The sequence below is a fragment of the Mus caroli genome, chromosome 8, assembly GCF_900094665.2.
Source record: "Mus caroli chromosome 8, CAROLI_EIJ_v1.1, whole genome shotgun sequence".
Taxonomy (NCBI): domain Eukaryota; kingdom Metazoa; phylum Chordata; class Mammalia; order Rodentia; family Muridae; genus Mus; species Mus caroli.
This window is the reverse complement of record NC_034577.1, coordinates 7,041,179-7,055,290: the sequence shown is the minus strand read 5'-3', so window position 1 is coordinate 7,055,290 and position 14,112 is coordinate 7,041,179. Positions and strand designations below refer to the sequence as shown.

The 14,112-nt window shown below is 43.7% G+C and overlaps 1 protein-coding gene across 3 annotated transcripts in view; it reads right to left on the bottom strand.

Annotated features, from left to right (window-relative positions):
- The window catches only part of Myo16 (myosin XVI), a 479,021-nt gene that overhangs the window by 11,906 nt on the left and 453,003 nt on the right, over window positions 1-14,112 (bottom strand). Inside the window, exon 35 of one of the 3 annotated variants that reach the window (XM_029481008.1) lies at window positions 13,448-13,473. The exons of the other annotated variants lie outside the window; for them this stretch is intronic. Coding sequence (XP_029336868.1) covers window positions 13,459-13,473 — 15 coding nt within the window. The 3' untranslated portion in view covers window positions 13,448-13,458. Of the gene's footprint in view, window positions 1-13,447; window positions 13,474-14,112 lie in introns of those variants that run through there. 3 annotated transcript variants of the gene reach the window in all.

The window sequence follows — 14,112 nt, the reverse complement described above, 5'->3', positions numbered from 1 at the left end:
AAAAAAAAAAAAAAAGAAAGTGATGAAACTCAAGACTGAAGAGAGATCTCAGCAGCAACACTGCTTGTCCCAACTCAAAAGTTAGGCAGATGTAGACAGTGCCCTGTATACTCAGCCATTGGAAGGCAGAGACAAGGGATCCCTGAGGCAAGTTGGCTAGCTAGACTGGTGAGCTCTAGGTTCAACTCAGAGATTCTGGATCAATAAGGAGGCAAACAACCAAGGATAACCCCTGTTATTGTGAACCTTCAAGAGTTACCACACAAAGGCATACGCATGCACACATATCTACACATCCATGTTTACCTGCACATGAGAGCATGGATACACACACACACACACACACACACACACCTCACATACCCAAAAGAAGAGAAAGTGACAAAAGAAACACTTGGGATTGATGACACAGACCTGGTGAATATTTATAGTAATGCCATTATTGTTCAATGACTGGGACCTGGGAAACTAATGAAAAAGCTTGAACCTTATAGACTGGAAACTCGGAAAAGTAAACGTATGTTAAAACCCCCTTTCACATATTTTCTTGGAATGATAGAGAGTCATGACAAATCAAAGGAGGCCTGACTAAAGACGGTTAATCCACACCTCTCCTCAAAGCATAAGTTGTGTTCATGGCTTGTCCACAATTGTCAGCATCTCTGCCTTCCTTCCCTTGCCTAAAGCACCAAGCCTGCATGCAGAACCATCAGAAGCACTGAAAGCTTTGGATGCACTCATTGCTGTCTTTTCCCACAGACTGTATGCGGGACTGGGATAGGCAGCCTAATTTGGTTGAATGAGGCTTGCTCAGGTGACCCAGTAGAAAACTCTACAAGGGACTGAAAAGTGAGCCATGTTCCCAGAGTCAGGTACCTGACACCACAGAGCCCCCAACTCCATAATTCTGTGACTATAAGTCATGCAGGCAATGTCCCAAGCTCCTGGCATTCTGGCTAGACTCCACCCCCACAGTCACCTGACTGTATCTAGGTATGCTCCTCCCCACAGTTATCTGATAGCCCAGCCCACTATAACAGGGGCTGCTTGGCCCCTCCTCACTCTTTTTAGCTCTCACCTTTCTTACTCTCATCTCTAGCCCTCCTTCTCTCTCTCCCTTCCCCCTTGCTCCACGTGGCCATGGCCGACCTCTCTCCCTCTTTCTACCTTCTCTCTTCCCTCCTGACTTTCTACAATAAAGCTCTAAAACCATAGACTGTCTCTGTTCATCAAGGCCTGCCATGCTTGACCAATGGGATAGGCTTTCCCCTAATGATCCACATCTAGCCTCCCGCCTGGAAGGCCTTCCTGCACTCCAGTCATTGACCAGACCAAGGACTCTTGCCCATGTGGGAACCATCCAGCTCCCCCTCTCCCACTGCCCTCTCCTTCCTTCAGCCCCAGGGCTGATGAGCCGCCCCTGGGGCCCTCATTTGTTCTCAGCTCCTCCGTGGTATCCACTGTGGGATGCCAGAGACTGAGAACCTGTTATCTAGGAGTGCCCCTTGTCCACTCAGCCCACCCCCACCACGAGAGCTGGGATTCCATGGCTTCACACAGCCAGACACCCACCCGGGGCTATGTGGAAAGCCTGCAGCAGTTCTTCCGAATCTGCCTGCCCAGAGCACTGGAACTCTGGCAGGGCGCGAGTTTTCTCCCACTCCCTCTTTCCCCCACACCCACGGCCCCGCAACTGTATATTTCAGTTCAGGTATACGGACATGAAACACCTGTAAGGTTTTGTTTCTGTTCCTTGCAATAGTATCCATGTTTTAGGTCCATATTATCATTCTAGTAACCACTCACAAGCTCAGGAAAGAAAGAGGTTAAATATTATTAGCACCTTTCTGAGACACAGAAATTCATCTTTAGATGCTGTAGTCACTGGGCTGTACATGTAACGTGAGAATGTGTATTCAGATACACAGGGATTAGTTGGTCTGCTCTAGTCACGTTATCTTCTGAGAGGTTTCCCTCTTCATCCATCAGTTAGCAAATGTATTTAAGTCCTTAAGTGAAAATTGAAGGAACTGTGGCTTATTCTGTAAGGCTTAATCAGAAGCGCCCAACACGACCTGTATCCCTCCAGGCACCTCATGCAAAAACAACAGCACACAGAGAGATCTCCAGGCAGTTTAGCATTCATCAATAGTGCATCTGGGATAGAGAGATGTTCAGTAGTTAAGAATGCATACAGCCCTCACAGCGAACCCAGTTTAGCTCCTAGCAACTGCATCAGGTGTTCACAACCACCTACAGCTTCAGGTCCAGAAGATCCAAAGCCTCTGTGTTCCTAAGGCACCAATTCTTACATAGCCACCTCCCTTCACACACACACACACACACACACACACACACACACACACACACACAAATACACACAATTAAAAATAAAATAAATCTGAAAAAAAATCACCAATAATTTGTCCATGTAATTACTGTTGAAACATGGAAGAGACTTGTGTTCTCAAGGCAACACCACACTGGGCTCTAAGATTTAAGCTAGATTGGAAGGACGGGAAGATCGTTTGGGAGGAAGGGGTTAAGCAATGGTGCACATGTGCACCCCTTGAACATGAACTTGAACAAGAAAGGACAGCCATGGGAAAGCCTTCTGCACTGTGCACTGTGGACTAGCCCTTCTGAGTCAGCTGTGGGGAAACAACAGAACTAGGAATGCAAACGTAGGGAGGTGAGGCCCAAGCAAACGAGGACAGCCAGGACCAACAGGGCCCCACCCACTGTCCTCAGCAGACCAACAGGGCTCTCCCACTGTCCTCAGCAGACCAACAGGCCCCACCCACTGTCCTCAGCAGACCAACAGGCCCCACCCACTGTCCTCAGCAGACCAACAGGCCCCACCCACTGTCCTCAGCAGACCAACAGGCCCCACCACTGTCCTCAGAAGACCAGCAGGGCCCTGCCCACTGTTCTCAGCAGACAGACAACAGGAGCCAAAAGCTACTTCTGCACCTGCTGCATTCACTGGCATCATAACATGACGGTTTTGAGGCATAACCTGACCAGCTATTTATTAACATCTCAAATATTTACTTTCCAGAAAGTTATGTTCTAAAGGGATAAATATAATCAAGAATGAGGGAAAAGCATATTATGAAAGTGGATAGTCAACAGCATAACCCAAGGAGAATACAACTGTCACCCATGATTGACAAAGGGGCTAGGCTAGCAGCTCCTGGGGCCCCAGAGCCCATTATAGTCAGGAAAGTACCTTCCTTACACAGTCTCTCTTACTCTCCAAACACAGTTTCTGTTTGAGGTCTCTGACCAGAGAGTTGTGGGTAAGCAAAGCACTCCTATCCAAGAAGGGTTAGAAAGTGGGAAAATTCTTCTCAGGGTGCCATCTTGTTTTAGGGAGCTAATGTCATTGTTTGCGAATTAAGTTCCAACAGGATTGTTAGTAGGTATAGTCTTCACATCTGTAGAGCACCATGTATGTAGTGGTGGGGCTCACTGATCAATATCCTAGCAATAGTATCATTGGAAGACACAGGCAGCTCCAACTTGAGCGGATGTACAGAATAAGAACTGCTGGATTATGGGGACGAGGCTTAGTTAGTACAGCACACAAATAACAATGTTTGCCAGCAATGGAGAGCTAATGGTCAAAGGATGAATGGGAGTGCATTGCGCTTATCCCATCTACTATCGTGAATAAGCAGAGACCAACGGTGTGCCACAGAGGAGGGATGTTTCTGGTGGCCTATTGGGTCTCCATGACTGTCTGTGAGCTCTTTGTGGATCCGTGTACTTTTCGTATTTACTGGTGAGTGGAAAGGTCACAAAAGTGGCTTCCGTCTCCGGAGCTCCTGTTCCGTTGTCAGAGTTCAGTGACTGTATCTGAACAACTGGGAAATGAGGTCTTGCTGAGAGTGTAAAAAGAGAGAAATGCAGCAGGGTTCAGCATCGCCCGGAAGGCTCTCTGGTCCATCAGAGTCCTGAACACAGAGTAAGTGCAAAGCCGACTGTACACACAACGCTTCCCAGAGGGGAAGGAAAACAGATAAGGTTTTGCCAAAGTAGGCAAAATATGAGAGTCTTTTAAATCAAGATTTCTTTCCAAAAATAGGTAATAAAAATTACCTTCTAGTGTATAAAATTAATTTAAATCCACGTGGGTTTCATCTTTGGGATTTTTTTATCATCGACTTCACGATGCTCCATGATCACAGCCCTCCTATTTCCAACCTGTTTCTGGCAGAATCAGAAATACAAAGTGACAGCTTCAAAGAGTAATGTAATCATGGTAATCAGAGAATAAGCAGGCCTCCAGGTCTGCTGAGGTCAGGAGATAGAAGCCTTCATCCCAGGGACTGTTTGCATTTCTGAACAATAGAGATCTGCATATCTATCTATCTATCTATCTATCTATCTATCTATCTATCTATCTATCTATCTATCCATCTATCATCTACCTACCTATCTGACCTATCTTAGGTACTTTCCTATTGCTTGATGAGTCATCTGACCAAGGGAACTATGGAAGAGTTTAGTTGGGGTTTACAGTTTCAGAGGGTGATTCTGTGACTACAATGGCACGGAGCATGGCAGCAGGCAGACAAGAACAACATAGAATCTAAGCTGAGAGGTCTCAATGTGAGACATAATCAGGAGACAAAGAGGTAGAGAGAGCTGAGTTGGAGTGGCCTGGGCTTTTGAAACCTGTAAGCTTTCCACAAATGACACACCTCCTTCATCGAGGCCACACCTTTTAATCCTTTCCAAACAGTTCCAGCAACTGGAGACCAAGTATTCAAACATATAAGACTATGGAGAGGGGGCATGCTTATTCAAACCATCTGTCTGTCTGTCTGTCTGTCTGTCATCTATCTATCTATCTATCTATCTATCTATCTATCTATCTATCTATCTATTGATCATCTATCTAGCCTCTTATCCATCTCTGTCCCCTTTATATACTCCTTAGCAAATAAGCCCCAAAACATGGATTAATGGTTTTATTTGTGTGTGTGTGTGGGGGGGGGCATATATACATATATAAGAAGGCATTCTTTTTTTTTTTTTTTTTTTTGAGACAGGGTCCCTCACTGATACTTGGGACTTCCTGATTACGCTAAGCTGGCTGGGCAGTGAGCCCCAGAGATCCATACATGTATGTGTGTCCAGGACTGGAGTTTTATATGTGTTCTAGGGCTGGGACCCAGGTACTCACAGTTGTGTATCAGGTACACTACAGGAGCCATCTTCCTAGCCCCTAGAATAATGGTTTTGAAGAAAGTCAACCCACAATACAGTCATTACAGACATTTTTACAGTTAGCCTCTTTCTCAGTCTAGACCTACATTATAACTGTGGGAATTCCAACTTTATGGTAAGGCAGGCAATTACTTCCCTCTAGATGCCAGGTACCTGCAGTGCTGGCTCTACCTTTTCTGGGTACTTTTTCCTTCAGCAGCAGAAATCAAAATCCTTGGCCTCCTGGCTAGTCTGTGCTTGATGCAACTTCCTGGGTCCCCTGACTCAGCCTCCACTCAGTTCAACTGTACCCCTCCACAATGGGCCCTGCCCCCTGCTAGCCCAGCTTAGTTCCACATTCCTCTTCACACTGCTTTTGGTAGATTATCTGTTTTACCTAATTGCTGCCTAATGTTTGTGTTCCTGCTGGAGCTCGACTCATGGGGAGGAAGGGGATTCACTGTGAAGACTGAGGTATTCAGTAGGACAGGCCAGTGTCCAGTACAGTGGAGCCTCTGTGGACACTTGCTGGTGAATAGGTGAATGAATGAATGAATCTCCGAATAAACAATTGTATGCCATACACAATGTACATGGTCACACACACAATAGTATGTACACACTCACACATACATACAATCATGTGCTTTAAGCTTCTTCATGTGTATGGATAAATGTGTCATATAATTATGTGATTATGGTCAGTAGTAAAATACCGAATATTGTTCCTTAAGGACCTGAGACAGAATCTCCAGGAAACCTTCATGCCATGTGACTCTCAGACTCCGCCCCTTTCAGAGCTAGTAACAAAGTGTTAGTGTCCTATCTACTAAATTTATTGCTGTATTTTTTTAAACATGGGCTTTAATAAAAACTATTCAATAAAGCTATGGAATATTATATCAATTTATTTGCCTTAATTCTTCTAGGACTGCCACTGGTTGACAATTAAATTGAGTTGGTGATTTATTGAGTGCTGGTGTGAGCTTTCAATATAAAGTAATTAAAATGCACTTGGTGCAGTCTCTAAAAGTGAAACTGCACCAGGCTGCACATGCATACATGCATACATACATACATACATACATACATATATGCATACATACACAGACACACATACATTCATACATAAATACATGTATACATACATGCACAGAGATAACCCTCAAAAAACACCCTTCCCAATACCCACATGCAGATATACATACACACAGTCACGTGCATACTTATAAAAAAGCAAGTTCCATAACAGAGATCAGCCTAACAGAGTGATAAGTACACCGTTGCAGAGGCAGCTGTCCTGTTTCCTTGGAAGGGCACTCAAGGGGGCCATGTAAAGGATGATAGCATCAAGGAAGATTCTGGAAGGTCACTGCAAGCATAGAGGACATTTTCTGGCAATGTTCTGGCTCCAGAAGCCAGAGCCACCATGGCCTTAGGCTGAAAACAGAGAGAACAACTGTTTTCTGATCAGAAAAATGAAAAATACCACCACCAACCCGACTCTAGACTCATTCACAGCCAGAGAGGTTAGCTAGGTTCCTACATGCAAAAAGCATAAGAGAACATCATCTTTGCAGAAAACAAGAGAAATTATTTTCAATGTTTTTATATTAAAAAGATTTTTCTTGAGCAAAACAACACCAAAACGGAGACCCTGAAGGTAAGGGCTAATCACCCTCAGTCTATTAACAGACTTCCATGGGTAGATGCGTAAGGAGGGTCAGGTCGTGGAAAACCCGCTACAGACACCCTATCCAGGATTCCAAAGCACACAGAAGAAAAAGCAAAACCGGCAGAGTCAGGAAAGCAAACAAGCGTCTAAATTTCAGAGGGGGAGAAAACTGTGGAGCACTAAAGCCAAAGAAGCTGGAAAGAACCCAGATGCCCCTCAACAGAGGAATGGATACAGAAAATGTGGTCCATTTACACAATGGAGTACTACTCAGCTATTAAAAACAATGAATTTATGAAATTCCAAGGCAAATGGATGGACCTGGAGGGTATCATCCTGAGTGAGGTAACCCAGTCACAAAAGAACTCACATGATATGTACTCACTGATAAGTGGATATTAGTCCAGAAACCTAGAATACCCAAGATATAGGATACAATTTGTGAAACACATGAAACTCAAGAAGAATGAAGACCGTGGGTCATTTCTTTGACTCGGGACTGATGTGAGAGGGGCCACACCTGGGATGGTTGGTGGTCCTGAATTGTATGAGAAAACAGGCGGAGTGAGCCACAGGGTGCCAGTCAGTCAGTGGCACCTCTGTTCCTCCATGGTCTGAGTGAGCCATGGGGAGCTAGCCAGACCAAGTGAGCCATGGAATGCCAGCCAGCACCCTGTTCCCCCAAGGTCTGCTCTGCTTCAGTTTCTGTCTTCGGTTCCTGCTCTGCCTTTCCTCGCTGATCTATCGCTGATCGACTGTGATGGATGCATAAGACAAGTAAACCCTTTCCTCGCCGAGTTGTTTTTGGTGGTGGTACATTTATGACAGAAAGCAAACTGAGGCAACGTCTTTTGAAAGCAATATTGCCTAGAAAGTTTCCATGCAAGCAGATGGACATGGGCCAACTATGAAGTAAGGGTCAGTTGTGGAGTGAAGAAGAGGCACTATGATTGGCCCTAATAGACAAAAACTTGGTACATGTCTATTACAGTCAACAGGCAACCACAAAAGCACTTCCAAGGATATGTAGTTAAGGTACCAGAATATATAAAAATATATCATACATCATATATCATACATCATATAGCATATGTAATATCATATATGATATATTACAATATAATATATTATATATAATTACTACATATATAATTATATATCATATAAAAAGTTTTACAGCCCTGAGAATATATAATATATAGTAATATATTATATTGTATATTAAATTTTCCTGTTTTCTGATAACTTGGTGTCTCTCTTCATCATACAAATTATAGAAATGCTTTATGCATTCTGGATAGTGCTGCCTTTTGGTTTCATGTGTGGACAACATTTTGCTTGTTCTGTATTTCTAGTCAGGAAAATATTATTTATATATATCATATATTATAAATAAATAAATCATATATGTGGACATTGGAGGGCATTTCAAATAACCTAAAAGAAATCACTGTAGGGAACCAGCAAAATGAGGCAAATTAAAACACACAAACAGTCAGACTAGGAAACACACAACAAAATGGATTCTCCTGAGGTCAGCCATATTAGTGACCTCAGGAAGTGTGGATGGCCTGTCAGAAGATTGTTTGGTTGTAGAAAAACAAATAAGACCCCTAACAACACCACGGGCAACACAGCTGTGTTAGACAGAGAAGCAGATGCATTCTGAGTCATGGGATGGGTGTTTTACCGGACGGTGAGAGTTGCAAGGGTTGGAATGGTGTTTTCTTAGCCCTCAGAATCCCTAGCACACCCTTAACTGTACCTTGAGGGTGTGACTTGTATAGACTGGGGACCTGTTGAGATTGTTTAGAAAATTCACAGGATAAAAAGCTCTGCCTTCAAGGCGAGGATGGAAAGAGTGATGGAGCAGCTGGCCAGCTCCAGACAAGAGGACCTCACAAGAAGGAAGGATCCTGAGAGAAAGGAAAAGGGATATCATGCTGACCTCACATGGCGAAAACTAGACCTGACAGCAGGGTAGGCAGAGCCAAGGAAACAAAGGTGGGGTAGACTTGCTGCAATCAGAACTGGGGCTAGGTGCTTTTTGTTCAATAGCAGACAGAAAATGAGCAAGAAGTAAGAGCTGAGCTCTATTGGTGGCTGGATCTGACTGCTATTCCCAGGATGTTCTGTTGAGTGACAGTAGAGCATACTCCTTCTTCCAGAACACCCATAAGTTTCACCAATACAGGCCATACCCTGGGAGGGAGGACAAAACTCAAACATTTAAGGGAACAGAGAAATTATAAGGTACATCCTCAGAGCCAGACAGACCAACCAGAAATCAGTAACAGTTAACAGGACATCTCTGAACATTGGGAAAATGTACATTGGCCAGAGAGAAAGTCCCAAGAGGAATTAGAGAATATTTTTAGCTGAACAAAGATGTAAGCAGAACCTATGGAAAGTCACATGATGAAGCAGGCAGCTCAGAGGGAAATTGAGGACCCTGTTTTATTAGGAATATCAAAAGCTGTTTTTTGTTTTTAACGAGAACAGTAGCTAGCCAACTGATAAGCAACAGATAACCAGTGGGTAGCCATTAGGAAACCCATTAATGATCAACTGGCTAGGAATACAGAGCAAGCAAAAATGCTGTCCACACATGAAACTGAAAAGCAGCATTATCCAGAATATGTAAAGAATTTCTAAAATCTGTATGATGGAGAAAGACACAGACCTGTTAGGAAACAGGAAAAGAACAGAGCTGGATGTGCAGCTGTGAGTGTCCACGGAAATAAAACCAACCAGGCAAACATCAAAGGAGGCGGCAACCTGACTCAAGTCACACTTATCAATCGCAAGAATAGCATCACCAAACAAAGCGTTTGCCAGTGGAGAACACTTTTAGATGCGTCCACAGTCGGGAGCACCCCTGTTCAGAACCAACCTTAGCCCTCTACTTCTTGGGAGCCCCAGCCAGCCGACTCTCCCTTGTAAAGAATGAAAGGCATATCCCAGGTGTACATCTCAGCACCAGCACGGTTGGTAAGAGCAAAGACACGGGCTGTGCTTTTTGTAGTTTTCCATACCAAGTTAGCAAATCATGGACACGACCTCAGGAGTTTTGTGACTGGATTCACTCTCAGGAGTTCCGTGACTGTATTCACTGAGATTTCCTGGATTTGAGAAGAAGCCGAAGTTGAACAAACTGGCTCACACCTAAAATGTGGTAGTTTCTGGCCACTGAATGCCACCATCTCCCTGCATCTTTGGTGAACTGAGGGCCAGGGCACAACATACCCAGACAATAGCAGCAGCTGTGCACATCTGGAGGGCAGAGATGAGGGCAGGTGGGATTTTTTTTCATGGTGACATCCCTGGTGGCCAGGCAGTGAGACTGACCTTAGGGCAAGGACAGAGCTGTGTCCCTGGGCCCTTCTTGTCCCCTTCAGCTTATGTCCTCTGAGGTTGCTGGGGAGAGCTAAAAGCCATGTTGGACTGATAATTGCAAAGGCCTGGTTGTGATTGTCCTCACTGGTTCCATGGGTGAGAGTGAACATCTCAACTCCAATGCTTCCTCACTGAACCTACAGCGGACACTCAGGCTGATATATCAAAAAGACAGTAACATATCAAAATGAGACAAAATATTGCAGCCACATCAATCAATCCATCAGTCAATCAAACCAGACAAAAACAGTCGCAGAATATCTGTAGGAGTGATGTATTTATTTACACTGAAAGCATGCTCAGTGTCAGCTGCTATCTTATGGGGACCGTATGATTTATGGATTTACTTGGCAAAGTGCAACTGCAGATGCGGCTCTGCTGACTTCAGAGTGATGAGTCACTTCTGGTCTGGCAGGAGGGATGCAATCAAGAACTTCAGTATTGATTCTCTAAAAACATAGCTCAAATGCTAATACAGCAAGATTCATCAAAGATTCGTGTGTTTTAACCAACCACGGTGCTTTAAACAAAACAAGTTCATAATATCCCATAATGAAAGAAATTAAAACAATCATAACTAGGGGGCTGGAGAGATGGCTTAGTGGTTAAGGGCACTGGCTGTTCTTCCAAAGGAGCCGGGTTCACAGTGCAGCACCCACATGGTGACTCAGAACTCTCTAACTGCAGTGTAGACATTTGCATACATGCAGGCAAAACACCAATGCACATAAAACATCAACGAAATAAAATTTGATATAAGAAACCATGGGACTGAGGATATAGTTAGTGGGTAAAGCCCTTGCTGTATCTGAGTTCAGATCCCAAACAGCCCTGTAAAAACCAGGCATGTCTGTAACTTCACAACTGACAGATAAAGACAAGTGGGTTCAGGGGAAACGCTGGTCATGCAGTCTAGCCAAAAAAAACCAAAACAAAACAAAACAAAAAAAACCCAAAAAACAAACAAACAAATAAAAAAAACCCAAAAAAACAAAAACTGTAGGTTCAGAGAGAGACATCTTTACCAAAGCAAACAAACAACAAAAAATGTGCAGCTCTATATGGAAAGACACCAAGGTGATCTCTGGCCTCTCAGTATACACACCTAGATGATAGGTACACCTGCATGCACACACATACATACCCATACCTCGATACATACTCCATAATCCACACACACATATACATACATACACGTACCACACAGGCACATGCACACACTCACACACACACACACACACACATATACGCATACAAACACATATACACATACCACCTATACACAAACATATACCACACACACTACATATACACACACGCACACACACACCCTACACACACACATTGAGTTTTTTTCAAATTCCAACAAGATAAGGGGTCTTTTGGATTCAATCAACTCTCCTACAAAATACAGAAGATTCCTATCAGTTCATGCTAGGATCACTCCAAGTGTCTGATGAGCCTTCTAACACCCCAGACATCATGCTGGATCACCAAGTCACACCTACCGTCCTTGAAGAGTCTAAAAAACTATTGTTCTATGCCTGCATGCTAACAGTTCTGCAAGTCTTATCTAGTTGTGTTTTCTTTCCTTTGAGTTAGATGTTTTGATAAACTTCTATAATCATGTTCGCTAGGATTTGCGTACTAACACACACATGTTCTCAGTGACATCACTGTTCCTTATCCAAGTGTGTGGCTACCCACTTATTCTCATCAAGGAAAGGATGGTTAGGGTGAGGCTGTATAGACATATATATAGAGAGGCCATGTATAGACATGCATGGCTGTCTTGATTGATTGATGTGGCTATATGTATATATAGGCCATGTATAGGCAGGTCTGTTTTCCTTTTCACATGTGATTTCTCATCCCTGTAACATTTTTACACCTGAAGTCACCTCACTGGTAATCTTAAACATAAACTACTACGCACATTATCATATTCAGGTCACACGGGGAGAACAACACAGAAATACAAAACACAAGATGCACTTTTTGTTTGTTTCAAAGGTCTCTTTATCTAAGCAGGTCATAGCCTGCCCCCTGAGGAAAGCCCTGACATTTCACTCTCACCATCAACATAATTTACTGCCTTCATTTCTCACACACAACATGTAAGCCATGAGTGTGGAATACTGATTCCCTGAGTGCTGGGGTGTGGGAAGGTCTATCCGTGTATCCCTCCGATTGAAGCTCAGATAAGTAAACACATTTATCTGGCAGATGGACAGATAGATGATGATAAGAAGACTGACGGTAAACATACAGAAAGAAACATAGATGATAGACAGACAGAGGAAGAGGTGACGAAGACAGACAGGTCAGCAGCTCTTTTGTAAGAATTATCTAGTTTCTAGTCTATGCCATGGGCTTTAGAGGCATCCTAATGCTTAAACCAAACAGACCTACTTATCTTTATTTCACCTGACAGTTTGTTTCAATTCTGTGTTAGAATAATTTCCAGTAGTCCATACCACAAATATAATGAATATAGAAAGCAAACACTGAATTTATTTAGTGCCTGCTATTCTTAATTTTGTTGATGTATGACATTACAAAGAGGTTTCTTTGATGGTTCAGTAAAACAAACCACGTAACAATTTGCTCCTTGGGTTAGGTCGATTTTCTATTGATCCCAGTCTGGTATTCCACCAGCGGCTGTATCAGGGGTGGACAAGGTATTTATGAAGGTTGTGGAAGCCGGCCTGCAATGCATTTATCAAAGGCCATCAGTGATCTCTTATGATGGGCATTTGGGTATGGCCAATGCTCACCGTGACCTTGTCATTCTTTGAAATATTAAAGGAAAGGTTCTGTAGAGTTTGGCCAGGTGTGTGAGAGTCTGCCATGAAAAGACAAGGAAGGACACAGTGTAACTGCAGGGGAGGGGGAGGGTATGGGGGTGGGGGGCGGGGCTAAAGACTATGGCAGAGTTGTTGCTGCAAAGCAAGCAGGTGAATGCAAGTAAGACATGCTAGAAGGAAAAAGAGAAGCATTCCTCTAGCAGTGTGCAGTGTGGACACTTTATCAGTGTGTAGGGAGTGCCACAGCAAGGTGCTCAGCAGATTCCTGGGGAAGTTTGTTTCCACTATTACCATTCTCTCCACACACCTCTAGGCTGTGCTCCTTGTCTGCTGGCTTCTTGTGACAGGATCTAGCCCTCTGGTTCAGCAATGGGCAACCTGGCAGTGGGGAGGAGGATGCTTAGGGGGAGGAGAGGCTATGGGAGTGGGAGGAGAGAGGAGAGAGATGGAGGAAGGCAAGGAGGGTCAGTCGGGAAGAGGAGGAGGGAGAGAGGGAGAGGGAAATATTCTGAGTTGGAGCTACCAGTATTGAACACACTGCAGAGTCTTTCTCCACAGCTTGAACCTCTAAGAGACCAAATCATGCCAAGCAGCACAGACATTAAAGAAAATTATTCAAATCTCATAAAATGTACATAGATAAATATGCTTTTGTTCCTGTAAATACTGTCTAATTCCCAAATAATGCCTCTCTAACCTAAACAATTCCTTCTATCTTTGCATCTGCAAGATCCTCCAAGAACCAGTGTGTGGCATTCTGGAGTAATTTATGGCTGGTGTTATTCATGCCTAGGACTATGCAAATATTCTACTGCGACTCCTGACAGCACACACTGGCACACCAGCAAACGCACCAACACGCAGGGCCTCAACAGGACTATAAATGCCTGCAGCGCCAGTTTCTGTGATCTTCAACTATTCTAATTGAGACTTGAGCTTTCATTGTTTACATGTAAAGGCACCGCATTTTGCAAGTTAATAAAAACCCACAGTGAAGCATAATGTATTATTTATCTT